The 26,310-nt window shown below is 36.0% G+C and overlaps 1 protein-coding gene across 4 annotated transcripts in view; it reads left to right on the top strand.

The window, feature by feature from the left end:
• PHF8 (PHD finger protein 8) overlaps positions 1-26,310 on the top strand; it is a 112,874-nt gene that overhangs the window by 74,235 nt on the left and 12,329 nt on the right. For all 4 annotated transcript variants that reach the window (XM_070502247.1, XM_070502245.1, XM_070502246.1 and 1 more), the window contains one exon: positions 15,306-15,401. In XM_070502247.1, coding sequence (XP_070358348.1) covers positions 15,306-15,401 — 96 coding nt within the window. The remainder of the gene's footprint in view (positions 1-15,305; positions 15,402-26,310) is intronic.

The following is a 26,310-nucleotide window of genomic DNA, read 5'->3' as shown; positions in this document are numbered from 1 at the left end:
TGGCAACAGATGTTAGCTCAGGGCCAATCTTCGAAAAAAAAAATGATTGATACTCATTGACCAAAATTAGAATAAGATAAAGGGAGTAAAAATTCCCTTTGACTAACACTCTTCCCCCTCTGAGGAAGGTTACCCAAGGGTAACCTTTATTATCAGTTGGATGTATACCTTTCAGGCTCTTGTGTTTACACCCAGAAGTAAACATAAATAAAGGTATGGTTGTGTTTAGTGTATGTAGTTCTACAACTTGCGTGGATATCTTTCAACATCAGTACATAGAGATCTACTTTAATACATTGAGATCTACCTGTTGCATAGTAGTCTATAGCATAGATGTACCATCATATGTTTATTCCCTACTGATTAACATTTAGGTTGTTTCTAATTTTTTGGTGTTACTAACAATGCTGCAGTGAAAATTCTTATAAATAACCCTTTGTGCCCATGTGCCAGTTAACATTTCTCTAGGGTAGCTACACCTGTTGGTCTGAAGGGTATGTACAAAATAAATGTCAATAGTGCCAAATTCAGGGCCGGCCCGGTGGCGCAGTGGTTAAGTTCGCACATTCCGCTTTCGACGGCCTGGGGTTCGCCGGTTCGAATCCCAGGTGTGGACATGGCACTGCTTGGCAAAAGCTATGCTGTGGCAGGCATCCCACATATAAAGTAGAGGAAGATGGGCATGGATGTTAGCTCAGGGCCAGTCTTCCTCAGCAAAAAGAGGAGAATTGGCAGCAGTTAGCTCAGGGCTAATCTTCCTCAAAAAAAAAAAAATAGTGCCAAAGTCCCCTCCAAAAGGGCAGTATGAGCAGTATATGAGAAATACCTGTTTCTCCACAGCCTTACCAGCAGTGGATGTTAGCCTTTTTAATTTTTGCTAATCCAATGGCAAACAATGGTGTCTCAGTTTGTTTATGTGTTTATTGGCTCCTCTTTATTCCTTTTCTATGAATTATCCATTCAATCTTTCACCCATTTTTCTCTTAGGATGTTTGTTTTTCTTATTGATTTGCAGGAGTTCTTTACATATTATAGATTTGTTGGAGTTTTTTTAATATATTGTGGCAATGTTGAAAAATATTTTCTGTTAGTCTGTTGCTTGTATTTTAGTTTTATTGTGTTTTTTAGCAAGTAGAAGATTTCAGTTTTTACATTGTCATCTTTGTCAGTTTGTAAGAAGTTGTCTTGTGTAAGAAGTCTTACATTTTCACCTAAAACTTGTATAAAAGTTAAAATTTTACCTCTTTTTATGAAATTAAGTTTTGTGAATTGTGGGAGGTAAGAATCTAAGTTTATTTTTTTTCATGTGGATAGTCATTTGCCCCAAGACCATTTATTGACTAGTCCATCATTATCCTCCTGATTTGAAGTTTCGCTTTTGTCATAAACTAAATTCCCATATATATATATATATATATATATATATATATATATGGATTTGTTTTTCTACTTTATTCCCAGTTCTGTCCCTTAATAGCTATGTGACCTTGGGCAAACTAGTTAACCTCTCCATGCCTCTCTGTGTTAATAGTACCTACCTCATAGGTTGTTGTGAGGATTAAATGAATTAATATACATAAAGCACTTAGAACATTGCTCAGTACATGATAAGTGCTGTATGTTAGATATTGTTAATACTATCCTTTTCCATAAAATCAATTTGTCTATTCCTGTGGTAATACCACGTAGGTTAGTTACTATTGACCTTGTGTCTGGTAGGGCAAATCCTCTCTGCAGAACTTGCTTTGGACCTGAGGAGAGTGCAGTTGCTCTCAGCAAGCCCATCATCTCTGGGGTGAGTTGTGGTTGGTCTTAGGGTCATGCCAAGTTCCCTGGCCACTCTTCCTACCTTCAGCAGACAGTCACATTGACCTACAGCCAAGACATCCAAACCTAGTCTAACTAGTCCCCTCAGAACAAATAGGTCACTCAGCCTTTGCTTCCCCCTCCCTGCTTTGCCTTGCAACACTAGAAAGGCCATTTAACAACGAGATGCCAACCTACTTGTTATTTTTCCAAATTTTTAGGGTATTATTGAGCTTTTTCTATTCAAGATGGGTTTTAGACTCAGCATGTCAAATTCCGTGAAAATCCTATTAGGATTTTTTATTATTATTGCATGGCATTTGTAGATTAATTTATGGAGACATCTTTCATCAGAAGGCTTTCTGCTACAATAGGATGTATGCATTCCTGAAAAACTTCATTCCTGAAAAAAATTTGTATGCTAAAAATAATGAGGCTTATAAGAAAAAGAAGGTTGGGGCACACCCCTCAAAATCTCTGACTTTGAAGCCAAAATACTGATCCAAATAATGACAGTCCTAATAACAGTCCTTGCCCAGTTACAGCCCATTGGCATTTTCACCCAGCATCAGAGTCAGTGGATCTTTTGTAGCCTTAAACCCTGGGCTCAGGCTTCCTCCTTCCAAGATGTAGGTTCTTGAGAGTGTTTGCTTAATAAGATAGATACCAGCTTCATCAAATTAAAATCTGATCCAGGACCTAGCCTTCAGCAATCCTTTTATTGTTTAAACACAGGGGAAAGTGTCTTCACAACTTTTTCATCTGCTCTCTCAGCTATCCCCTTCTCTCACTAGAGCTTAATTTTGTAGAAAACATAGCCACCATTTGTTCTTCCTCTGATGGGAGGCACTATTGCAGAATTTTTAGCTTTTGTCTGTGGGTCTTCATATATTGCTAAGACTTTCTCTGTAATTGTGAGAAAATTTACCACTGATTGGTTAAAAACAACATGCCAGGGAAAATTGCTATTGAGCCAGTGCAACTTCTGGATGGCATTGATGTCATTCTGCTATTTACCTTTCGGATATGAGCCATCACAAAACAGACCATCTTGTCCTTCCATCTTCAAACATGGTCTCTCTCTCCGTTTATTCGGGTTTTCTTGTATATCCCTTCTTCAGTTTATTTCTTCTTCAGTTTATCCCTAGGCGTTTTCTTTTATAGTTTGGTTCCTATTGAAAGCAGCTGTTGCTAGTATGCAGGGAAATAATTGATTTCTCCATATTGATCCTGTATTGGATTGCCTTACTATACTCTTGTTAGTTCTATTAGTTTTTCAGTTAATTGTCTTGGGCTCTTGAAGTAGGTGATCTATGTCCCTTATCTTAGTTTGCTGGGGCTGCCATAACAAAATACCACAGACTGGATGGTTTAAACAACGGAAATGTATTCTCTCTCAGTTCTAGAGTCTGGAAGTCCAAGATCAAAGTGCTAGCAGGGTTGGTTTCTCCTGAGGCCTCTCCTTGGCTTGCAGATGACCGCCTTCTTGCTGCCTCTTCACGTGGTCATCCCTTTGTGCGCATGGGCCCCTGGTGTCCCTCTGTGTATCCTAGTCTCTTCTTAGAAGGACACCAGTTAGATTGGATTAGGGCCCATCCTAGTGGCCTCATTTTAACTTAATTACCTGTTTAAAAGCCTTATCTCCAAATACAGTCATATTCTGAGGTACTGGGGCTTTAGGGATGCAGCGTATGAATTTGATGGGGACACAATTCAGCCAATAACATCTCCTTTCTTTCTAGTATTCATACCTGTAGATTTTTCTAGTTTTATTTGCAGCATTGAGTAGTAATGGTGATGGGCCTCGTTGTGTTGTTTCTGACTTTAAAGGTAATGCTGCCAATGTTTCTTCATTCAACATGTAGAGCTCTGCAGGTCTGTGGTAGATTCCTCTCATGAAGTTCAGGGGAGTCTCTGTCTCTAGTTTGAGAGGTTTTTGTTTGTTTTAAAATCAGGAGTGGAATTAGATTTTATCAAGTGGTTTTTTGACATCTTTTGATAGAAATACATGGTTTTTCTCTGTTAATTTGTTAATGGTGATTTACGTTAATAGAATTACTGATTTTGAATTGACAGTTCCTTCTTGAGATTAGCTGTACTTGATCATGGTGCTTAACAATACAGTCGTGCATTGCTTAACAACAGGGGTACGTTCTGAGAAATGTGTTGTTAGGCAATTTTATCGTTGTGAGAACATCATAGGGTGTGCTTACACAAACCGAGATGGTATAGCCTACTACATGCCTAGGTTACATGGTACTAATCTTATGAGACCACCATCGTATATGCAGTCTTTCATTTACTGAAATATTGGATGTAATGCGTGACTGTAGTTTGTCTAGGTTATTTGATTACTAATCATCTCTAATGTTTATTTGGTGTTTGTTTACTGTTAATTTCTGGTTTTATTTTATTCCTTTTCCTTAATTTTTTTGTACAACATCTCAAGTCGAAAGTTCTGTTCATTTATTTTCAGTCTATTTTTTCTTTTGATAAAGAATTTTTCAAATTTTATTTTTTAAATTAGTGTGAAGTAAAGTTGGCTTTGCTGATATACTCATATTGAGATTCTTGTTACCACCACCACCACCACAATGAGGATACAGAACCTCACCAAATTCTATTATGTAATCCCTTAGTAGTTATGCCGTCTCTCAACCCCTAACCCCTGCAACCACTGATCTGTTCTCCATCACTGTGATTTTGCCTCTGCTAGAATATCATATAAATGGAATTATACAGTATGTAATATTTTGAGACTGGCTTCTTTTACTCAGCATAATGCCTTTAAGATTCATCCATGTTGTTGCAAATCAATAGCTTGTTCCTTTTTATTACTGAGTAGTATTCCATTGTATGGATATACCACAGTTTCTTTATCCATTCACCCATTGAAGGACATTGTATTGTTTACAGCATTGGGTGATTATGAATTGAGCTGCTGTGAACATTTGTGTGCAGGCTTTTGTGTGAACATGAGTTTTCATTTCTCTAGGGTAAATACCTAGGCATGGGATTCCTGGGCAATATGGACAGTGGATGCTTTAACTTTACAAGAAACTACTAAACTGTTTCCCAGAGTATTTGTGCCATTTTACATTATCACCAGCAATATATGAGAGTTCCAATTGCTCTGCTTATTTATTGTTACTTTGTATTGTCAGTATATTTATTTTAGCCATCCTCATAAGCATGCAGCGATATCTCATTTAATGGCTCATGTAATGGCTAATGATGTTGAACATCTTTTCATGCACTTATTTGCCATTCATACATATATCTTCTTTTTTGAAATGTCTTTAAACAGACACTTTGAATGACTTCTGTCCATTTTTTAATTGAGTTGGTTTTTTCCTTAATTGTTGAGTTTTCAGAGTTCTTTATATAGTCTTAATTCAAGTCTCTTGTTAGACATGATTTGCAAATATTTTCTCCCAGTCTCTAGCTTGTCTTTCATTCTTTTAACATTTTCTTTCTTAAGGCAAATACTTTCATTTTCTAGAAAGTCCAATTTATCAATTTTATCTTTTATGGATTATACTTTTGGTGTCTTATTTAACAATTCTTTGTGTAAACTCAGGTCATAACAATTTTCTCCTTTTTTTAATCTAATATATTATGGTTTTAGGTTTTACATTTCTATCCATGATCCATTTTGATTAAATTTTCATATAAGGAATGATGTTTAGTTTAAGGGTCCACCTTTTTTTTTTTGGCATTTGGATGTCCAATTGTTCCAACACCATTTGTTGAAAGGACTGTCTTTTTTTTCCATTGACTTGCATTTGTAGCTTTGTCAAAAATCGCATGACCATATTTGTGTGGGTCTGTTTCTGAATTGTTTTATTTTGTTTCATTGATCTATGTGTTTGTCCCTTTGTTAGTACTTCACTGTCTTGATTACTGTAGCTTTATAGTGATTCTTAAAATCAAGTAATATGATTTCTTCCATTTTTCCTATCCATATAAATTTTAGAATTAGTTTGTCTGCATCCACAAAAATTTCTCCTGAGATTTTGATTGGAATTGTGTTAAATCTATAGATCAATTTGGGAGAATTGACATCTTTATTTTTTATTAAGGTGAAAATCACATAACACATAATTAACCATTTTAAAGTGTACGATTCAGTGTGGTGCAACCACTACCTCTCTCTGTTTCCAAGACATTTTCATCACCTCGGAAAATACCCTGTATCTGTTAAGTAATTGTTCCCCACTTCCCCCTCCCCTCTTCCCCTGGTAACCACTAATCTGTTTTCTGCCTGTATGAATTTGCCTCTTATGGATATATCATATAATATGTGATCTTTTGTGTCTGCCTTCTTTCACTTAGCATAATGTTTTCAAGGTTCATCCAAGTTGTAGCATGTGTCAGTATTTTCTTCCATTTTATGGCTGAATAGTATTCCATTGTATGGATATACCACAATTTGTTTATCCATTCATCTGCTTGTGGGCATTTGGGTTATTTCCACCTTTTGGCTGTTATGAATAATGCTGCTATAGACATTTGTGTCCATGTTTCTGTGTGGACATATGTTTTCATTTCTCTTGGGCATAAACCTAGGAGTAGAATTACTGGGTCATATGGTAATTCTATATTTAACTCTTTGAGAAGCCATCAAACTGTTTTCTCTAACTGCAATAGAATTGTCACCTTAGGTATATTGAGTGTGCTAATCTACATACATGATATGTCCCTCCACATTTAGTCTTTTAAAAATTTCTTTCATCAGTGTTTTATAGTTTTTGGCATGCAGATCCTGTACATGTTTTGTTAGATTTATCCCTAAGTTCTGTATTTTTAGGAGATATCATAAATGGCGCTAGTTTTGAAACTTTGGTTTCCAATTGTTTATTGCTAGTACATATAAATTTGATTTTTGTTTTTTGACCTTGTATCCTGCAACCTTGATAAACTCACTTGTTAATTCTAGGGGATTTTGGGGGGTATATTCTTGGTATTTTTTTGTATAGATGATCATGTCATGTGCAAGTATGGGCAGTTTTATTCCTTTCTTTCTAATCTGTATGTCTTTTTTTCTTCTTTCATTTTTGTTCTGGCTAAGATTTCAAGCACAGTGTGGTGATAGTGAGTACCCTTGCCTTGTTCCCAACCTGAGGGGGGAAAGCATTCAGTCTTTTCACTATTATGATGTTAGTTGTAGGTTATCAGGTTAAGGACGTTCCCTTCTATTCCTGTTTTGCTGAAAGTTTTTTTATAAATGGGTGTTGAATTTTGCCCAATGTTTTTGTTCCATCAGTAGATATAATCATGTGGTTTTTCTTCTTTAGTGTGTTAATATGGTAGTTTACATTGATTGATTTTCAAATATTGAACCAGACTTGAAATCACAGGATAGATCTTTCTTGATAATGGTGTATTATTCTCTTTATATATTATTGAACTTGATTTACTAATATTTCACTGCGGATTTTTGTGTTTATGTTCACGAATGATATTGGTCTATAATTTCCTTTTCTTTGTACTCTCTCTTTAGTTTTTGGTATCAGAGCAATGCTCAAAGAATGAGTTGGGAAGTGTTCCCTCTTCTATTTTCTAGAAGATGTTGTGTAGAATTAGTGTTTTTTTCTTTCTTAAATGTTTAGTAGAATTTGTGAGTGAAACCACCTGGGCCTAGAAATTTCTTTTTCAGGTTTTAACTATGGATTTATTTTCTTTAGTAAATATAGGATTATCCAGATTATCTATTTCACCTTGGGTAAGTTTCAGTAGTTTGTGTCATTCAAGGAATTGGTCCGTTTCAGCTAAATTATAGTATATATGCGGGTATAGAGTTGTTTGTAGTATGCTCCTATTATCCTTTTAATGTCTGTGAGGTCTTTAGTGATATCTCCCTTTTCATTCTTGATATTAGTTATTTGTGTGTTCTTTTTTTTTTCTTTGTCATTCTTACTGGCATTTTATCAATTGATCTTTTCAAAGAATCAGCTTTTGGTTTCATTTAAAATTTATTAAGATTTGTTTTATTACCCGGAATTTGTCTATATTGATAATTTTGTGTTGTGAATTTGCGAAGAATGTGCTTTCTGTTGGGTTGAGTGTTGTTTTGTGCCTGTCTCAGCCTTTCAATAACCAGTGTTGTGGTTGGACTGGCCCTTGTAGTTCTTATGATTGTGAGATGCCCTTCAGTAATAACCATCAGGAAACTTTGAAAAAATAAAGATTTATTACTCACAGGACCTGGAAATTACACAGCACACTAGGGAACACACAGTGAGGCCATGGGTAGAGAGAGAATGCACAGGCCTGGGGTTCAGCTTTTATTGGAGTCAAGGAGTGTGCTTAGGGTTCTGTGGGCTCACTCTTTACTGATGAATTTAAAACATAAGATCAGGAATTTAAAGTAAGTGCGAGAAGAGAAAAAAAACAAGTGGCCCCAAATGATCACTTACTGAAATCAAACAAGATCTCTAAAACAAAGGAGCCTCAGTGTGGGGAGACAGCCTGGCTCTTTATCTGGATGTGTGGCTGGCAATGTGTTCATTCAAGATAGCCCTCTTGAAGTGGATGCCTCTTTGAAATTGATGTCTTGGCAATCAAAGCTTAAGTCAGGCACTTTCGTTACAAAACAGGAAACAACTGCCAGGGCTTACACTGCAAGTGTTCTATAGATTTCAATTAGATCAAGTTGATTGATGGTGATGTTCTATATCCTTGCTGATTTTCTGTCTATTGTTTTATTGATTGCTGAGAGAGATGTGTTGTGTCTCCAAGTATAATTATCTATTTCTCCTTTTATTCTACTTCCATCAATTTTTGTTTCGCATAGTTGGAAACTCTGCTGTTAGGTGCATCCACATTTAAGATTGTTATGTCTTCTTGTTGAGTTTACCCTCTTGTTATCATGTTATATCCTTTTTTTATCTCTGATAATTTTCCTTGGCCTGAAGTTCCTTTCTGATAATATAACCAATCCAACTTTCTTTAATTAGTGTTAGTATGGTATATCTTTTTCTATCCTTTTATTTTAAACCTACCTATATGATTACGTTTAAAGTGAGTTTCTTATAGACAGCATTTAGTTGAATCTTGTGGTTTTCTAAAAGTCCTTATTGATAATCTCTGCTAATTAGTGCTTTTAGACCATTTACATTTAATGTAATTAATGATCTGTTCAGATGAAGGCTTATTGTTTTCCTATTTCTTTAACATATCTCCTTTTTATTTACTTCTCATTTCCTGCCTTCATTTGGATTATTTGAATAATTTTTGGTATTCCATTTTAATTTATCAATTGAGTTTTTTACTATTTCTCTTTGTATAACACCACTTCTTAAGGAGACTGTCCTTTCTCCTTTGAATGCTCTTGACACCCTTGTCAAAAATCAGTTGACTATAGATGTATGGGTTTCTTTCTGGACTTTCAGTTCTATCCCTTGATCTATATGTCTGTCTTTATGCCAGTACTACGATATTTGGATTACTGTAACTTTGTAGTAAGTCTTAAAATTGGGAAATGTGAATCCTCCAACTTTATTTTTCTTTTTCAAGATTGTTTTGGCTATTTGGGGTCCCTTGCAATTCCACTTGAATTTTAGGGTCAACTTTTCCATTTCTGCAAAGAAGGCCATTGATATTTTTATAGGAATTGGATTGAATCTGTAGAACACTTTGGGTAGTATTGCCATCTTAACAATGTTAAGACATCCAATCTATGAATATGGGATGCCTTTCCATTTATTTAGGTCTTCTTTAATTTCTTTCAGCAATGTTTTGTAGTTTTCGGTATACAAGTCTTATACCTCCTTGGTTAAATTTATTGCTACTTACTTTATTCTTTTTGCTGTTGTAAATGGCATTGTTTTCTTAATTTCCTGTACATATTGTTCATTGCTAGTGTATAGAAACACAGCTTATTTTTATATGCTTTCTTTTTCTTGCCATTTGCTTGGAGTATTGTATTCTATCCCATCATTCTGAGCCTGTGTTTCTCTTTAGAGCTCAGATGTGTCTCCTGGAGGAAGCATATTGTGGGGTCTTCTTTTTCAATCCATCCAACCACTCTGTGTCTTTTGGCTGGAGAATTCAATCCATTTACATTTAGAGTGGTCATTGATGTATGAGGGCTTAATGCTGCCATTTTCTCTCTTTTTTATTTTTATTTTTTTATTGAGTTCATACTAGTTTACATCATTGTGAAATTTCAGTTGTACATTATTTCTTGTCTGTCACCACATAAGTGCTCCCCTTCCCCTCCTGTGCCCAACCCCCAGCCCCCTTCCCCTAGTAACCACTGAACTGTTTTCTTTGTCCATGTGTTTGTTTGTATTCCACATATGAGTGAAATCATATGGTGTTTGTCTTTCTCAGTCTGGCTTATTTCGCTTAGCATCATTCCCTCCAGGTCCATCCATGTTGTTGCAAATGGGATGATTTTGTCTTTTTTATGGCTGAGTAGTATTCCATTGTGTGTGTGTACACACACCACATCTTCTTTATCCAATCATTGGTCGATGAGCACTTGAATTGTTTCTATGTCTTGGCTATTGTGAATAGTGCTGCTATGAACATAGAGGTACATATGTTACTTTGGATTGTTGACTTCAAGTTGTTTGGGTATATACCCAGTAGTGGGATAGCTGGGTCATATGGTATTTCTATTTTTAGTTTTTTGAGGAATCTCCATACTGTTTTCCATAGTGGCTGCATCAGTTTGCATTCCCACCAGCAGTACATGAGGGTTCCCTTTTCTCTATACCCTCTCCAACATTTGTTATTTTTAGTCTTAGTGATTATAGCCATTTTAACAGGTGTAAGGTGACATCTTAGTGTAGTTTTGATTTTCATTTCCCTGATGATTAGTGATGTGGAACATCTTTTCATGTGTTTATTGGCCATCTGTATATCTTCTTTGGAAAAAAGTCTGTTCATCTCCTCTGCCCAGTTTTTGATCAGGCTGTTTGTTTTTTTGTTAAGTTGTGTGAGTTCCTTTTATATTACGGAGATTAACCCCTTATGGGATATATGATTTGCAAATATTTTCTTCCAGTTGGTGGGTTGTCTTTTTGTTTTGATCCTAGTTTCTTTTGCCTTGCAGAAGTTCTTTAGTCTGATGAAGTCCCACTTGTTTATTTTTTATTTGGTTTCCCTTGTCTGAGAAGACATGGTATTCAAAAAGATCCTTTTAAGTTCGAGGTCAAAGAGTGTATACCTATATTATCTTCCAGGAGTTTTAATTTTTCAGGACTTATCTTCAAGTCTTTGATCCATTTTGAGTTTATTTTTGTGTATGGCATGAGATAATGTCTACTTTCATTCTTTTGCATGTGGCTGTCCAGTTTTCCCAGCACCATTTATTGAAGAGACTATCTTTTCTCCATTGTGTGTTCTTGGCATCTGTGTCAAAGATTAGTTGTCTGTAGATGTGTGGTTTCATTTCTGGGCTTTCAGTTCTGTTCCATTGATCTGTGTGCCTGTTTTTGTACCAGTACCATGCTGTGTTGATAACTATGGCTTTGTAGTACATTTTGAAGTCAGGGATTTTGATGCGTCCAGCTTTGTTCTTTTTTCTCATGATTGCTTTAGCAATTCGGGGTCTTTGGTTGCCCCATATGAATTTTAGGATTCCTTGTTCTATTTCCATGAAGAATGTCATTGGGATTGCATTGAATCTGTAGATTGCTTTGAGTAGTTTGGACATTTTAAGTATGTTTATTCTTCCAATCCATGTGCATGGAATCTCTTTCCATCTCTTTATGTCATCATGTATTTCTTTCAATAATGTCTTATAGTTTTCATTGTATAAGTCCTTCAAGTCTTTGGTTAAATTTATTCCTAGATGCTTTATTCTTTTTGTTGCGATTGTAAATGGAATTCTGTTCTTGAGTTCTCTTTCTGTAAGTTCGTTATCCGACTATAAAAATGCAACTGATTTTTGTACCCTGCAACTTTACTGTAGTTATTAATTATTTCTAAGAGTTTTCTGATGGATTCTATAGCATTTTCTATATATGAGATCATGTCATCTGCAAACAGTGAGAGTTTCACTTCTTCATTCCCTGTTTATATTCCCTTTATTCCTTTCTCTTGCTTAATTGCCCTGACCAAAACCTCCAGTACTATGTTGAATAAGAGTGGTGATAGTGGGCATCCTTGTCATGTTCCTGTTCTCAGAAGGATGGCATTCAGTTTTTCCCCATTGAGTATGATGTTGGCTGTGGGTTTGTCATATATGGCCTTTATTATGTTGAGGTAATTTCCTTCTTTCCCCATGTTGTTAAGAGTTTTTATCATAAATGGCTTTTGGATCTTGTCAAATACTTTCTCTGCATCTATTGAACTGATCGTGTGGTTTTTATAACTCATTTTGTTAGTGTGATGTATCACATCGATTTATTTGTGGATATTGAAGCATCCCTGTGTCCCTGGCATAAATCCCACTTGATCATGATGTATGATCTTTTGGATGTATTGCTGTATTCAGGTTGCCAATATTTTGTTGAGGATTTTTGCATCTATGTTCATCACCGATATTGGCCTTTAGTTTTCCTTTTTTGTGTTGTCCTTAGTTATTGTTTTATGTGTTCGAATTTTAAGTCATACAGGAAACGAAAAGAGCATTTAGAAACCACAAATACAACAATAGTTGCTTTTATATTTACCTCTATAATTGCTTTTACTGGTGTTTTGTATTTCTTCATTTAGCTTTGTGTTACTCTGTAATCTCCTTTTATTTTAGCCTGAAGAGCTATCTTTAGCATTTCTTAAAGTGTGGGTTTACTAATGACAAACTCTTCCAGCCTTTGTTTATGAGAATATCTTAATTTGCCTTCATTTTTGAAGGATAGCTTTACCATATATGTTATTCTTGGTTTGCAGTCTTTCTTTCAACACTTTAAATATATCATCCCACTGCCTTCCGGCCTCCATTGTTTCTGACGAGAAATTCGTTGTTAATCTTAGTGTGAATCCTTTGTAGATGACAAGTTGCTTCTGTCTTGCCGCTTTCAAGGTTTGTTCCTTGTCTTTGTCTGTTGACAGTTTGAGTATAATGGGTCTCAGTGTGGATCTTTGGGTTTATGCTACTTGGAATTTGTTGAGCTTCTTAACTGTCTGTTTTCATGTATTTCATAAAATTTGGAAAATTTTGGGCATTTTTTCTTCATATAGTCTTTCTGCCTCTTTCTCTCCCTCCTCTCCTTCTGGGATTCCCATATAAATATGTTGGTAAGCTTGATAGTGTCCCACAGGTCCATTTGCCTTTGTTCATTTTTCTTCATTCTTTCTTTCTGCTCACCAGCCTGGGTAATTTCAATTGAGCTTTCTTTACTTTTGCTGATTCTTTCTTCTGCCTGCTCAAAGTATGCTGTTGGAGCCTTCTAAGGAATTTTTAATTAAATCCGTTGTACTTTTCAGCTCCAAAATTTCTATTTGGCTCCTTTTCATGTTTTCTGTTTCCTTATTGATATTCTCTTTTTTGTTGAGACATGGTTCTCTGATCATATTTAAGACAGTTAATTTAAAGTCTTTGTATAGAAAGTCCAGTGTCTGGGCTTCCTCAGAGACAGTTTTTATCAATTTCTTTGTTCCTGTAAATGGGACATACTTTCCTATTTTTTTGCATGCCTCATAATTTTTCAGTTGAAACTTGAACATTTTGAATATTGTAATGTGGTAACTCTGGGAATCATATTTTCTTTACTTCCCAGAGTTTGCTATTGTTACTTATTGTGAACTGCAGTTATCTGTTCATTTAGTGACTTTCCAAATGATTTTTGCAAAGACTGTATTCCTTGTTTGTGGTCCCTGAAGTATCCATTCCATTGCTTCAGTAGTCAGCTGAGATTTTTTTGACAGAGATTTTTTTAAATGCCTAAATTAAGCAGGCTTTTTTTTTTTATTAAGCATTCCCCATGTTGTGAGTTTTTAATTGAATTTCAGAGTCCAAAAAAAGTTGATTGTTGCAATTTTTGCCAGTTTAATGGTTGCTTCAGTGGAGGGATAGATCCTTGGAGCTTCCAATCCTACCAGTTTGGGAGGCATCACTCCTTCCATCCTTCTATTTTTAGTATATACATTTTAACTTGTATTTTCTTCAAAATGTCTAGATTTAAGTATTATCTCCATCTCCATCTCTGTCTCTTGAAGAAGACATGAACCTTAGAATGGAATTCCTTTTGCCTGTTACTTTATACATATCATCTCTCAATCTTCACAACTTTACAAGGCAGGTGGTATCTATTATTTTATTTTTATGGGAAGATAGTGAAACTTAGAGAAGTTCTTCTAGGCTGCAAAGCTAGTGGGTCAGTCTAGGATTTCAAAGTGGTTGTCTGATCCTGAGACTTAAGGTCTTTCTACCATACCACACTTCTCTCCTTGAGATGGAAAAACTTTCAGACCCAACAAAATAACATTGATAGCCATCAGGGTATTAGGCATGGGTCCTTTCACAAACAACTGTTACCAGCAGTCATTTCTTTCTAGGGACAATCAATGACCCCTCATTTTTAAAAAAAGTTCTTTAATAAGTCAGGAGACAGGGGTTTTACCTCTTTGAGGGAGAAAGGCCTCAAAAATGGACTCACTTTCTTTCCTACAAAGAAACCCTTCTGGAAGGAAACAGGAGAGTGAATTCCTCTAATGATGTAGAATTCTAGAGAAATTTGAAGCTAGTCATTAAGAGGAGGGGGAGTAGGGTATTATGAGGAAATTTTCACTCTCACTTTGCTTCTCTTTTAGGTTTAGCAGCAGCATCAGCAGTTTGGCCTCATCAGTAGGACCTTTCTAGACCATCTTCCCATTAAATCCTATAGGTGTTGCATGTGGATTGTGAGGAGAATGTGATAAAACTGGATGTTTGTGTGTATTTGTATAGGATGAGATACTTGTATATGTGTTTTCTCATTCAGATCATTCAGTTCCGGTAATCTTCCCAATTCAGCCCAAGTGTTCTTTTTGTTCCCTTTCTGTGAGTAATGTTTGTATCATTTCTTTTTCCATTAATTCAGCAAACACTTACTGAGCACCTGCTCTGCACTATGTTAGGCTTCCTTAGTTTGAAAGCAAATAATATATATCCCCGCCATCACGGTAAATTGTGGGTGACAGGTTTACTAATCACCTCTTAAATAGTATATAACAAATAACTCCAATGGAAGTATGCACAGGATACTATAGAGAGTTGAGGAGACATCTGAGTCAGATTAGGAGAACAAGGGAAAGTTTCTTTAGGTAGTGAATTTACAGCTGAATTTTGCAGGATCAGTAAAGTAACTCATGAAGTTACTCACTAAATGGATGTTGGGTGATCAAATCAGAATTAGATGATGCTGGGAGGACATTTGCAGTGAGGGTGCAAAAATAGAAAGACATAAAAAGTATGTTGTACTTTCAGGGGCTCCTGCAGTTGAGTATGGATTAAGTAAAGTGCCCACTTGTAGGGGAGTGGGAGGAGCTGAGATAGGTATCATTTTGTCTTCACCCTTCTGGATGAGATCTCAATTTACCTTGCTTTTCCCCTCTCATTGCAGTTTACCCTTCCCTAGAATCTGATGATGATGACCCTGCTTTGAAATCTCGACCCAAGAAAAAGAAGAACTCAGATGATGCTCCTTGGAGTCCTAAAGGTAATCCAGTATTCTATCCTTTAACTCTGTGGGGGTGGTTGGGAAAAAAACGGGCTGGGGGTAGGTGGGATATTTAATACAGGAAGACATGATTCAGTCACTCATTTATTTATTCAGCAAACATTTGTTGAGTGCCTGTTGTGTGCCAGGTACCATGTTAGGTTCTGGAGCAAAAATGATCAGTAAAACACAGTTTGTATACTCAGTTCGCCAAAGCCAGAGGTAATGGAGCATGTTGCTTCTGATGTTATATGGCTTGAGATGAAAAGAAGAAGACTTTGAACAGATTTTGACAAACAAGTTAAACAATTTAAGAATGAGAACATTCTCCTGCCATCATCCCAGCTCTTTGGTAATATTGTTGTCAAAGGAGGGAAGTTCTGCTCACTGTTGATCTCTACAAGGCCCGAAACTCCTTAGACTGTCACCTGTACTGGCTGAGAGGCTATCTCTGAGGAAGGAAGAAAGAATGATTATTGAGTTGAACATGGAATTTAGAGGGTGATAAAACAATTTTATTCATCTCCTTGGCTGGATGGTTTTCGAATTGGAGGGTGTGTCAGTTAGCTTTTGCTGCTTACAAACTACCCAAAACTTAATGGCTTAGAACAACAACAGTTGATCATTTCTCATGATTCTGTAGGTTGGCTGACCTGTTCTAGTCTATGCCAGCTTGGCTGGGGCTCAATGGTCTACAAAGATCTCCCTCAGGTGTTTGGGGTGGCTGGGGCTTCTCTTCATGTGTTCTTTCATCCACCAGGAGGCCAACGTAAGCTTTTTCACAAGGTAGCAGAAAGGTATCCAGCAGCAAGAGAGGAGAAGCCCCAATGTGCAAGCACTTTTCAAGTCCCTGCTTGTGTCGTGTTTTCTATTGTCTCATTGGTCAAAGCAAGTTACATGGTCAAGCCTCGATTCCAGGGGTGGAGAGATAGATTCCATCTCCTGAGCAGGGTAACTGCAAAATCCTCATATGCATAGAAAGAGAGGTGAGCACATTGAGAGCCATTACTGTCAGCAGTCTTCCACAGAGGGTGCTGGCATCTCAGTACCTGTGGTTCCCCAGGAAACAAAGGGCCCTCTGTCCCCACCCTGCCTTATTTGGCCTTTCTGGTGTTTGCTTGGGGTTGTGGGAGTGGGGTGGCCAGACAGTCCTGGGAAATGTTCTCTCAGTGAGTCAGTCAGCAAATGTTTCTTTTTTTCTTTCTTCAGACATATTTTCTGATTATATTTTCTCCTATAGTTTCTGGCTGATTAGCATAATAGAAAATTTGGAAAATATGGAAAATGGAAGAAAGTATAAAGAAGAAACCACCCGTGAAGCAACCACTGTTAACATTTTGACATATTTCCTTCTAGTCTTTTTTCCTGTGCACTTTTCTTTTTATGATTGAAATCACACTATGTATACAATCATATATCCTACTTTAAAATTTTCTTTTTAAAGATTGGCACCTGAGCTAACATCTGTTTCCAATCTTCCTTTTTTTTCCCTGTTCTTCTTCTCCCCAAAGCCCCCCAGTACATAGTTGCGTATTCTGGTTGTAGGTCTCTCTGGTTGTGTTATGTGGGACGCCACCTCAGCATGGCCCGATGAGCAGCACCATGGTCTCGCCCAGGATCCAAATCGGCAAAACCCTGGGCTGCTGAAGCAGAGCGCAGGAACTTTACTCGGCCACAGGGCCGGTCCCTAAAATTTTTTGCCTTTTAATCAAAATAATGTGTATGTCTGATAGCAAATCACATAGTATAGAGGAGTTCAGGATGAAATGCAGTGGTCTTCTGTCTCTGCTGTCCCTACCTCCAATCCCATGCCTGAGAGGCAGCCTCATAGTTTCTGGTAATTTCCTCCAAAACTCAAGATAATAGGGTGTATACCACCATTTCTTGATTTGTCAACTTAACCTCTATTTCTCCTTCCATCAGCTTCTGTCAATCTCTCTTGATTACCCACTTTCTAAGATATAGACATTAGTGCTGCTGTTCTTTCTTCCTTCCTCCAACCTTCTGTGAGCCACATTTTTTCATTTACATTGTCAAGGTTGTTAACGTTTATGTCGTCTTGCAATTAGTACTCTACATTGACTAAAGGTTGACTGTTGAAGTTGAAAACCAATAAATAATCTGGCCTTTTAAATTAATATTATATCCTAAGCATGTCCCTATGCTGTTGTTTATAAATAGTATTTTAATAGCTACAAAATATTCTATTCCATGGATATGCTGAGTTTACCTAACTTCTCCTTTAATGTGGGGCATTTAGCCTATTGCCGAGTTTTCACAATTAGTTATAGCATTTGAGGTGAACATCTTTATATGTAAGTGTTTGTGTCTTTGATTTTTTTACTTAGGATGGATCCCTATGAAACTCTAGAAGGGCCAAAGTTTATGAGGGTATACAGTGAAAAGTCTCCGTCCCACCTGCTCCATAGCCTTCCAGTTCCCCACCTGGTGTCAACCGCTGTTATCAGTTTCATGTTTATCCTGTCAGAAGTAGTTTATGTATATGCAAGTAAAGATGTGTATATATTTTCTTTCCTTCTCTCTTTTTTTTTTTTTTTTTTGTTGAGGAAAATTGACCCTGAGCTAACATCTGTTGCCAATCTTCTTTTTGCTTGAGGAAGATTGTCACTGAGCTAACGTCTATGCCAATCTTTCTCTATTTTGTATGTGGGGTGCTGCCACAGCATGGCTTGATGAGTGGTGTGTGTGTCCAGTCCCAGGATCCAAACCCATGAACCCTGGGCCACTGAAGCAGAGTGCATGACCTTAACCATTACACCACTGGGCCGGCCCTGTTTCCCTCTCTCTTTTTAGGAGGGAAGCATACTTTACAACCTGTTATGTACTTTCCTTTTCTCACTTAACAATTACATCTTAGAGATTGTTTACATTCCCACAAGCAATGAATGAGTGTGCCTATTTCCCTACACCTTTGCCAATGTAATTTGTTAATATGAACATTTTAAAAGCTCTTGATATGTATTGCCAAATTGTATATCGGTTAGGAACAGTGTTTGCCTGTGAGGAGCAGGAACCTCTCAGGCATCCTTAGAGAGTGCTTATCCCCTCAGGGTCACAAGATGGCTGCTTTATCTATAGCAGAGGGGTCTGAGTTGTAGTCAGGAAGAAGAAGAAGAGCAAAAGGGAAAAGAAATAGGCCTGATGAGCACCCCTCCCCAAGGAGTTCTGAGTTCCACTTTTTCTTGTATCTCTTTGGCTAAAATTGTGTCACATGGCCACGATTATCTGCCAGAGAGGCCAGGAAATATAGTTTTTAGCTAGGTACATTGCTATCCCACAAAGTCATGTTTTTTTTTAGTAAACAAGAAAGGGAGAATGATATTGGGTTGATAATAAGAAGTCTCCACCATGGTATTTTTTTCATCTTTGGTAAATCACAAGCAAACAACAGTATCTCATTGATTTAATTTACATTTCTTTGACTAAACGTTTTCTATATGTTTGTATTAGCATTAGAATTTCTTCTTTTGTAAATTTTATTTCTGACCTTTGCCCGTTTATCCATGTTGGTATTCAAGCTTTTAAAATTGCCCTTTTTGTATACTAAGGGAATAGTCATCCTTTATATATGTAATTTATTTATGGTGCATTTTCCTCATTCTACATAAAAAACTGAGTATTTCTATATCAAAAGTTGATCTTCTATTATTTCCCTGTTCAGAGAGCAGATAATTAACATACCTGTATTTCTTAATGTGTATGTATGCATACATGCATGTATATTTCTCTAGAGAGAACCCAAAAACTTTTTTTTAATAGTCAACTATTTTTCTCCCAGGGGTTTTTCTCTTTTTTTTTTTTTTTAAAGATTGGCCCTGAGCTAATATCTGTTGCCAATCTTTGTTTTTCTCTTCTTCTCCCCAAAGCCCCTCAGTACATAGTTGTATATTCTAGTTGTAGGTTCTTCTAGTTTTGCTATGTGAGACGTCACCTCAGCATGGCTTGATGAACAGTGCTAGGTCTGCATCCAGGATCCAAACCAGCACAACCCTGGGCTGCTGAAGTGGAGTGCGCGAACTTAACCACTTGGCCATGGGGTTGGCCCCCAGAAAACTAATAACTTTTATCACGTTTTCAGAGTGGATTCTCTTTTTTTTTAATTTTTTTTTTGCAGGGGAAGATTCACCCTAAGCTAACATCTGTTGCCACTCTTCCTTTTTTCTTCCTTTTTTCCCCCATAGAGCCCCAATACATAGTTATGTATGGTTATAAGTTCTTCTGGTTCTTTTATGTGAGCCGCTGCCACAGCATGGCTACTGACAGACAAGTGGTGTGGTTCCCCACCCAGGAAATGAACCTGAGCCACCAAAGTGGAGCGCTCTGAACTTTAATTGCTAGGCCGTCAGGGCTGGCTCTCAAAGTAGATTCTTAACCCACAAAAGATTGAAGCATTCTGCTTGAAGTATTCCCATTAAAATCAGGAATAAGACAAATATACCCATTATCTCTGCTGTTATTTAGCATTGTTCTAGAAGTTCTAGATAGCATAATTAGGAATAAAGCAGAAATAAGAACTGTAACTATTAGAAATTAAGAGATCAGACAGTCATGATATGAAGCTTGCTAAGGGTAGAAATCCTATTTATTTTTGTCTATCACTGTATCTGTAGCACCTTGTTTAGTGCCTTGGCCATGGGAAGTGTTTAATAAGTATTTGGCAAGTGAAAGAAATGATGTGATTGTATAATTAGAAAATGCAGGAGAATCAACTGAAAAACTGTTAAAACTAATATGAGAATTAAATTGGGTAATCACTGGATATAAACCACATATGCAGAAATCAAGAATTGTCATATATCGGTGATAACCACAATATACTGAGAAAAAAGAAGATCCTATTGACAGTAAAAACAATTATATAAAATACCCAACGGTAATCTTAAGAAGATATGTGTGGGACCTACATGAAGAAAACTTCAAAACTTTGCTTGAGGAACTTAAAAGGAGGTCTGAATAAATAGAGGTGTACCATGTACCTGGTTTCAAAGACTGAGTGTTGTAAAGGGTCATTTAATTTAATGTATATGTTTAGTATATGTTTAACACATCCCAAATCAAAATCCTAATGGAATTTTTGTGGGGAACTCATTCTAAAATTTATTTAAAAGAGTAAACAAGTATGATTAGTTAAAGAATTTGAGAATAGAAAAAGTAAATGAAAAGAAATTAGCCTTATAAGGTATTTAAATATACTACAGTACTACAATAATCAAATTAATGTGGTCACAAGCACGAGAATAATCAGTAAATATTTTCCCTTTTATATATTTCAAAAATTTTTGTTATGAAAATTTTCAAATGTACACAAAATTAGGGAGGTTAGTACCATATATTTATCACCCAGATTTAATAACTAACATTTTGCTGTATTCGCTTCATCCTCTTTTCAAGGCATTCTAAGGGAAATTTCAGACATCATGACATCTCTATTTCCTTGCTGATCTTCTGTCTAATTGTCCTATCCATTATTGAAAGTGGAGTATTGATGTCTCCAACTATTATTGTTGAATTATGTGTTTCTCCCTTCAATGCAATCAGTTTTTGCTTCATGTATTTTGGGGCTCTGTTGTTAGGTGCTACATGTTTAAGCTTATCATATCTTCTTGACCAGTTGACCCTTTTATCATTATAAAATGTCCGTCTTTGTCTTTAATAACAATTGTTGTCTTAAAGTCTATTTTATCTGATATTAGTATAGCTATGCCATTTCTCATTTGGGTACTGTCTTCATGGTATGTCTTTTTCCATCCTTTTATTTTCAGTCTATTTGTGTCTTGAATCCTAAGTGTGTGTCTTGTAGACAGCATATATGGGATTATGTTTTTTTATCTATTCTGCCAGTCTCTGCCTTTTAATTGAAGAATATAATCCATTTATACTTAAGTATAAATGATGTCAAAGTAGGGTTTACATTGTCCATTTTTGTTTGTTTTCTTTATGTCGTATTTCTTTTTTGTTCCTCAGTTCTTCTGTTACTGCCTTCTTTTGTGTTTAATAGCTATTTTCTAGTATCCCTTTTTTTAAAAAAAAAGATTGGCACCTGAGCTAACACCTGTTGCCAGCCTTCTTTTTTTTTTCCTTCTTCTCCCCAAAGCCCCCTAGTGCATAGTTGTATATTCTAGTTGTAGGTCTTTCTGGTTGTGCTATGTGGGATGCCACCCCAGCATGGCTTGAAGAGTGGTGCCATGTCCACGCACAGAATCCAAACCGGCAGAACCCCAGTCTGCCAAAGCAGAGCATGTGAACTTAACCACTTGGCCATGGGGCCATCCTTGACTAGAGTCCCATTTTAATTCCTTTCTTTTGTACACATATTTATTTTCTTAGTGATTGTCTTGAGGATTAACATTAATGTCTTAATTTATACCATTGTAATTCAGATTAATATCAACTTAATTTCAATAGTATAGAAAAACTTTGCTCCTATATAGTTCCATTCCCTTTTTCCTTTATGCTATTACTGTCACAGGTTACATCTTTATACATTGTATGCCCACCCATGAACATAGAGTTATAATTATTGCTTTATGTAGTTTTTTAATTAGATAGGAGAATCAATGAGATAAAACAAAAAATGTGTTTATACTATCTTTTATATCTACTTCTGTAGTTAGTTTTGCTAGTGCTCTTTATTCATGTGGATTTGATTTACTGTAAAGTATCCTTTCATTTTAACCTGAAGAGCTCCCTTTAGCAATTCTTATAGGGCAGGTCTCCTAGCAATGAACTCTCTGTTTTTGTTTGTCTGGAAATGTCTTGATATCTCCTTTTTAGAAGGATAGTTTTGCTGGATTCAGAATTCTTGGTTGACAGTGTCTTTCTTTCAGCACTTTGAATATATTATCCCACTGCCTTTTATCCTCCATGGTTTCTGATGATAAATAAGCTGTCAATCTTATTGAGAATCCCTTGTATGTTATGAGTTACTTTTGGCTTGCTCATTTCAAGATCTTCTCTTTGACTTTGGTTTTGGTTATGATGTGTAGTCTCTGAGTTTATCCAACTTGGAGTTTGTTGAGCTTCTTGTATATGTAGATTAATGTTTTTCATCAAATTTGGAAAAGTTTCAGCCATTGTTTCTTTAAATACTATTTCTGCCCTTGTCTCTCTCCTTTTGGGACTCTCATATGCATCTGTTGGTAAATTTGATGGCATCCCACAGGTCCCTTTTGCTCTGTTCATTTTCCTAATTCTTTTATCTTTCTGCTTATCAGACTGGATAATCTCAATTGACCTACCTTCAAGGTCACTAATTCTTCCTTCTACCTGCTCAAATCTGCTGTCGAAACCCTTTAGTGAAATTTTTATTTCAGTTATTTTACTTTTCAACTCTAAAATATCATTTGGTTCCTTTTTATAATTTCTCTTCATTGGTTTCTTTATTGGTATTCTCTATTTGGTGAAACATCATTCTGATACTTTCCTTTAGTTCTTTTTTCCCCCAGTCTTAGTGAGATATAATTGACATACATCACTGTGTAAGTTTAAGGTGTACAACATAATGGTTTGACTTACAAATATTGTGAAATGATTACTGCAATAGGTTTAGTTAACGTCCAGCATCTCATATAGATACAACATAAAAAGAAAGCAAAAAAAGAAAAAACAATTTTTTTCCTTATGGGAACTCTTAGGATTTACTCTCTTAACAACTTTAAACAACAATGTTAATGATAGTCATCATGCTGTACATTATATCACTAGTACTTATTTATCTTGTAACTAGAAGTTTGTACCTTTTGACCACCTTTCTCCAGTTCCCCTTTTCCCCACCCCTGACCTCTGGTAACCACAAATCTGGTCTCTTTCTATGAGTTTGTTTGTATTTTAGATTCCACATATAAGTGAGATCATACCGTACAGTCATGCATCACACAACAACATTTTGGTAAACAACGGACTGCATATACAATGGTGTCCATGAGATTAGTACCATACGGCCTAGGTATGTAGTAGGCTATACCATCTAGGTTTGTGTAAGTACACTCTATGATGTTTGCACATCAAAAAATTGCCTAATGACACATTTCTCAGACCATATCCTGTCATTAAGCAGCACACTGCTGTATTTGTCTTTCTCTGACTTTTTTCACTTAGCATAATGCCTTCAAAGACCATCTGTGTCATTGCAAATGGCAGTATTTCCTTGTTTTTTATGACTGAATAATATTCCATTGTGTGTGTGTGTGTATATATATACACTACAACTTCTTTATCCGTTAATCAGTCAATGGACACCTAAAGATTGAACATTCAAATTTCTAAGCCTCTAAGTTCAAGTTGCTAATTCTTGTCATAAATTCATACAGGTAAATGTCACTGTTGTGGGTTTTTTTTAATTGATGTACCATTGGTTTATAAAATGATATAAATGTCAGGTGTACATCATTATATTTTGACTTCTAAAGAGACCACATCATGTTCAACAGCAAAAGTCTAGTTTCCATCCATCACCATACAAATGTCCCCCTTTGCTCCTTTCATCCTGCCCACACCCCGCTTCCCCTCTGGTAACCACTAACTTGTTCTCTGTATCTATGTGTTTGTTTGTTGTTGGTTTTTCTTATCTTCCACAGATGAATAAAATCATACAGTATTTATTTTTTTTCCATTTTTTTCACTTAGCATGATACTCTCAGGTCCATCCATGGCACAAATGGCAAGATTTCATCTTTTTTTTATGGCTGAGTAATGTTGCGTTGTATATATATACCACAACTTCTTTATCCATTCATCTATCGATGGGCACTTAGATTGTTTCCAAGTCTTGGCTATAGTATATAATGCTGCAATTAACCTAGGAGTGCATATATCTTTTCAAATTAGTCTTTTCATATTCTTTGGATAAATACCCAGAAGTGGAATAGCAGGATCACGTGGTAGTTCTAGTCTTAAATTTTTGAGGAATCTCCCTACTGTTTTCCATAGTGGCTATACCAGTTTACATTCCTACCAGCAATGTACGTGGGTTCCTTTTTCTACACATCCTCTCCAACACTTGCTATTTCTTGTCCTTTTAATAATAGCCATTCTGATGGGCATGAGGTGATATCTCATTGTGGTTTTGATTTGCATTTCCCTAATAATTAGTGATATTGAACATCTTTTCATGTGCCTATTTGCCATCTGTGTATCTTCTTGGGGAAAATGTCTGTTCAGATCCTCTGTCCACTTTGTAATTGGGTTGTCTGTTTTTTTGTTTTGAGTTCTATGAGTTCTTTATATATTTTGGATTTTAACCCCTTATCAGATGTATGATTTATGAATATCGTGTCCCAACAGGTAGTTTGTCTTTTTGTTTTATTGATGGTTTCCATTGCTGTGCGTAAGCTTTTTAGTTTGGTGTAGCCCAATTTGTTAATTTTTTTTCTTTTTTTTCCCTTGCCTGAGGAGACATATCCAAAAAGATATTGCTAAGACCAACGTCAAAGAATGTACTGCCTATGTTTTCTCCTAGGAATTTTATGGCTTCAGGTCTTACATTCAAGTCTTTAATCCATTTTGAGTTAATTTTTGTGTATGGTGTAAGATAGTGGTCTACTTTCATTCTTTTGCATGCGGCTGTCCAGTTTTCCTAACACCATTTATTGAAGAAACCTTCCTTTCTCCATTGTATGTTCTTGGCTCCTTTTTGAAAATTAGCTGTCCATAAATGTTTGGATTACTTTCTGGGCTCACAGTTCTGTTCCATTGATCTGTGTATCTGTTTTCCTGCCAGTACCATGCTGTTTTGATTACCATAGCTTTGTAGTATACCTTGAACTCAGGGAATGTGATACCTCCCACTTTGTTCTTTTTTCTCAGAATTGCTTTGGCTATTCAGTCTTTTGTTGTTCCATATAAATTTTAGGACTCGTTGTTCTATTTCTGTGAAAAATGTCATTGGGACTCTGCTAAGGATTGCATTGAATCTGCATGCACATAAAATGTCCATATTGCCTATGGACATTTTAACTATGTTAATTCTTCCAATCCATGAGCATGGAATATCTTTCTATTTCCTTTGCGTCATCTTTGATTTCTTGCAATAGTGTCTTATAGTTTTCAGCATACAGGTCTTTTACCTCTTTAGTTAAGTTTTTTCCTAGGTATTTTATTCTTTTTGTTGTAATTATAATTGGTTTGTGTTCTTGATTTCTCTTTCTGCTAGTTTGTTATTAGTGTATAGAAATGCAACTGATTTTTTATGTTGATTTGGTACTCTGCAACTTTATTTGCTTATTATTTCTAATAGTTTTTTGGTGGATTCTTTAGGATTTTCTACATAATACAATCATGTCATCTACAAATAGTGACAGTTTTACTTCTTCCTTTCCAATTTGGATAACTTTTATTTGTCATTTATTTGTTTATTTTTTATTATTTTTTTATTGCAGTAACATTGGTTTATAGCATTATACTAATTTCAGGTGTACGTTGTAATATATTTCAAATTCTGTGTAGATTACATCATGTGACCACCCAAAGTGAATAACTTTTGTTTCTTTTTTTTACCTAATTGCTCTAGCTAGGACTTCCAATTCTTGGGTGCTTAGGGCTTTCTCAAGTCTTTATTCATCATTCACACAGCCCCTCTGCATCAATATGGCCTTCTAGATTCCTAGAAGTATGTAGGAGCTTTTCTAATCCCCAATGGATATCTCATTCTTCAGCTTTTCTTTTCAAGGTTTTGGGTAGTCTGTTGTTTGCCACAACTGTTATCCATCACCTCAAGTAGCTGTGACATTGAGTACTTGCCTTTAAATATTTTTGATAAATCCTCACAGGGAGAAGCTTTTAGCACTAGGCTTTGAAAGAAAGCTCCAGCTCCTTTCCCCTCCCTACATTACTGGCAATGTGGACTGTTATTTTTCTTTTTCTTTCTTTTTTTTTTCTTTTCTGAGGCAGA

The sequence above is a fragment of the Equus asinus genome, chromosome X (genome assembly GCF_041296235.1).
Source record: "Equus asinus isolate D_3611 breed Donkey chromosome X, EquAss-T2T_v2, whole genome shotgun sequence".
Classification (NCBI taxonomy): domain Eukaryota; kingdom Metazoa; phylum Chordata; class Mammalia; order Perissodactyla; family Equidae; genus Equus; species Equus asinus.
Note: the sequence above shows the minus strand (reverse complement) of the source record. Positions and strands in the feature narration are given on the sequence as shown.